The sequence below is a fragment of the Micropterus dolomieu genome, linkage group LG01 (genome assembly GCF_021292245.1).
Source record: "Micropterus dolomieu isolate WLL.071019.BEF.003 ecotype Adirondacks linkage group LG01, ASM2129224v1, whole genome shotgun sequence".
Taxonomy (NCBI): domain Eukaryota; kingdom Metazoa; phylum Chordata; class Actinopteri; order Centrarchiformes; family Centrarchidae; genus Micropterus; species Micropterus dolomieu.
The window spans coordinates 4,827,389-4,831,295 of record NC_060150.1 but is presented as its reverse complement, the minus strand read 5'-3'; the positions used below and the strand labels follow the sequence as shown (position 1 = coordinate 4,831,295).

Here is a 3,907-nt window from a genome sequence, read left to right as displayed (position 1 = left end):
CACACACACACACACACACACACACGTACTCTCACCTCCACTCATTTCTCATTGTATAATGCCATTTTGCTTGTAGCTGTTTATCATCTCAGCTTCTTGCTGCTGACTGACCCCACATCACCCTGCAGATCTGTGATTCAGGATGAGTCACTCCCCTGATTCTGATTCTTTAAATATGAAAAACGTCCCAGCTAGTAAAAACATAAAATGATTCATTATTAACCTTATTTAAATAGTTTGCGTTGTATGCACGGTGTCGAGCCCAGTCGGTGTGACTGAAATGATTTTGAGCCCATTTCTTCCCTAATTGACCAAATCTCACCTGCCAATCTGCTCAAGAATGCAGCAACGCTGAGCGTCAGATGCTTTACCACTTGTGTTCTCATTTGTCGAGTCTGAGTGGTGTGTCAATATTGAATATTAGTATGCTGCTGCTGTTCTACAGGCTTACAGCATATGACTTTCCACCTTCATATTCTGATTCCTATTGAAATATACTGCTGTGGTAACATAATGCGTAACACACATGCTGAAACTGATAAATACATGACTTGTTAAATTTACACAGCTGAAGGACATGTAGTAAAACAATAAGATAAAATAAGAATAACATATATACGCTAAGTAGATCTGTACATGTGAAGTATCGGTGGTGGTCTCCACACTGTTCACCTCCATCATGGAGCTGGCATTCCTCGCCAGCTTACCCAAATTTAGTCTCACAGTGTAGGAACCTCATTAGAAACACTAATGTGTGTGTTTTAATTGAGAAGGGGGCACCTTGGCTTATATAAGCAAACAACTTTAGCATACATAATTTTAAGGGATATTTCATATTTGTGGATAATTTTTCATTATTCGTTCACCTTAACTTTGTGATGAAAACTCATCTGTTGGGACTCTTAACAGATAAAACTTCCAAACGTGAAGGTGCCCTTGCAAAGGGAAGTTTTTTTTTAGGATTTCAAACCCTAATTTGTCAAGGACTAAAACACTGCTGGAAAAGTTGTTAGCATCCTCAGAGACTCCTGGTTAATGATGTCAAAATACTGATCTCTCCCTCGGCAGACGAGGTGTGACATCTCAGATCCGACGCATCTTTTGAAGTGAAGGCAAAAATGTATTCCAAGCCGGGAGTACAGCATACAAGCGGGGAAGCTTATTTACAGAGCATTTCACACCGCCACACATCTGCGCCTCGTGCTGTCGCTCCCCTCATGGCTCTCCTGTGGATTCATGTGGCTTGTGCATGTGTGCGTTGGGATTAATGAGTCCCTCCTGGTTGGACTCATGAACCTCTTTTTCTTTCTGGTTTTCTCTCTCTCCCTCTTTGTCACAGGCCTGGATCGTCCCCCCAGCTCTCACATGACGACACACACACTCGGATCGAGCACTACGCCAACCGGTAACACACTATCTGCATTCAGCAGCAGCCCCTCGCAGCGTAGACTCACAGTGTTGTGAACAGGACGGGGTGAAGTAACCTTCCTCATGCTCTACTTTTCTTTTTTTTTTTGCATTCCCTGCCGCTACCCTCGGCCCTACGAGCGTTGCAGATAATGGCTCCTCCAGAGAGCTCTCCCAGACACCAGAAACATTTTGATTGATGTGATGTGGAATAATGAATTTTGAGAAAATGCTTAAGCACAGCACACTTCCTGCAGTGGGATGTCTGTCTTCCCCCAACAGTGTTCATGCAGCCATTAACTCACAGGGGATCGGTTGCCCTAATTCTTTGCTGACGCAGTTCTGGGGAACTTTAGGTCAACGTTCTCATGTTCATTCCACTTAATAAATCCATTAGTTTATCATAAAAGAGCTTTGTGGTGTTTTAAAGCTTTTAGTCACAAATTAGAGGTGTTTTTACCTCAGTCTGATTATACTCATCTTGTGAAAGCTTCACCACCTACGTGGTTTGAAATTCACAGCAGATTGATGTTAAAATAAACTCAGGCATGTATAAGTGACAGATGGTCTTGGAGCAATTGTTCACAACCCAGTGAGTCTATTTTAGCAATGTAGTCTCATTAATCTTATTAAATGCAATCATTGGAGGTGTGAACCTGTCTGTCAGGCATATGTCAGTCCAAAGATGTTGCCTGTTTTTGCTTGTGTTGTCGGCATGTGGTTTAATATAGACGCCAATTAATGTCATCTTATCTGTATATCGCTGAAGATGAGTTAAAGGTACAGGAAACTTAATTTAGAATTGTGTTACGTCTACAACTTTTCTGGTAGGAACATTATGAGTGGATGCAAATGTGCCCCCGCACCATAACCATTCAATGTCTGATATGTAGAGTTAACAGAGGAATTCAACGCAATTAACTGTATGTTTGAGGCTGATGAGCCACCAAAAAGAAATGAAAATACATCTGAGCAGCCCAACCCCAATTTAGCATTTATAAGCAGTAGATAAAAATAAAAATAGAGCGTTATAACGCACTATAATATAGTTGTAAGCACATACATGGACATTTTTAAGTGTTTATTTATGTGCAATATATGTCAACAATTATAATTGTAATTGTGTTGTGTGTAATGTTTTACTATATTATCACTCATTGTCTGTTTATTGAGCAGTCTCCACTTATACGGGGGCCTCATGTTTCAACTGTAATGTTGAACACGGGACAGGAAGTCACTTTCTCTCATCACTTATTAGACTAAAGGTTAATTTACACTTGTGTGTTAAGGGGCTGTAACATAGCAACAGACCCTACAGGCGCACTCTCTCAAAAATCTAACTACAGTTTCGGGCTTCGGCGGCTTCAGAGAACGTAGAGGCCAGAAGAGCTGAGATTGGCTGCTTGTGTTTCTCCGTAAAAATACAGTAGATGTATGAATACAATACAACAATACAGATATCATGTAACAAGAACAACTTAACTCACAATAATTAACACAGCTAAAATTACAAACAATGACACACAGGGGAATCAGCCTCAACGTCCTTAATCAGTGATTTAAATCTAAGTAAAGAAAGAACTAAGCGCTGATCGCAAGACAATGTTTTATGTAGTCACATTTTCACAATTGTTTTGTTAAATGAGTTTCCTGTACCTTTTAACAGCTAAAACAGCTATTCTAGATCAATATCCTAGATATTTCTGCCTGTACTTGTCAGTGCTTTGAAAGTAGTTTATGCATGGTTGTTGCTTATTTAGAGAAGGAGAATGGGATACCTTGACAAGCTACGTTTGAGTGTCTTTATATCACGAGACATTTGCCATTTAATGTAAAAGTCTCTATTTTTTCTTAAACATATTATCACTGCAGGGGCTTTGACATCCAAGAAAAACAGCACTTACGTCTGACTCACAGCCAGCAGCACCATTGGTTTAAATGCTGATTGTGCAAAAAGGATTTTTCAGTGAGGTGATAATAGGACGAAGAGGACGAAATGTATAAGGCTTAACTAAAATGTCAAGATATCCCTTTTAACACAGAAGATAGTAAATCTGTACACATGATAAGGTGATGCATTGACTTTTTGGTGAATAAGCATTCTGCAGTGAGAGTCCTATGCATATGCTAATGCATCTGATATCTGAACACCCATCAATATTAGTGTTGTGCCACACTGAGTGAATCAGAGCTTATTCACCAAAACATTTTGGTGTTCCTTCAGTTTGCCGTGATCCTAACTGCACTCAGAAACCCACCGCTGAGGGACAAGAAGCAGTCGATCAATCGGTCACTGAATCAGCCGCATTCCTCAGCAGAGTCAGTGTGAGGTCTCAGCGACAGGCCAAGTCTTTGATCCCTGCCAGAGAGTGTTTGACACCACTCACTGTTGCCTTAGGCTAACATGCACACGCATACATAAATACACAGCAAGCACACGCTGACGGACACGCGTGCTGAGTCACCCTGCTCTCAGTCCCGTCTAGATCTGGCGGATTCC

The 3,907-nt window shown here is 40.9% G+C and overlaps 1 protein-coding gene across 10 annotated transcripts in view; it reads left to right on the top strand.

Annotated features, from left to right (window-relative positions):
* LOC123973318 (dystrophin-like) overlaps positions 1-3,907 on the top strand; it is a 123,998-nt gene that overhangs the window by 107,171 nt on the left and 12,920 nt on the right. For all 10 annotated transcript variants that reach the window (XM_046053251.1, XM_046053310.1, XM_046053243.1 and 7 more), the window contains one exon: positions 1,340-1,405. In XM_046053251.1, coding sequence (XP_045909207.1) covers positions 1,340-1,405 — 66 coding nt within the window. The remainder of the gene's footprint in view (positions 1-1,339; positions 1,406-3,907) is intronic.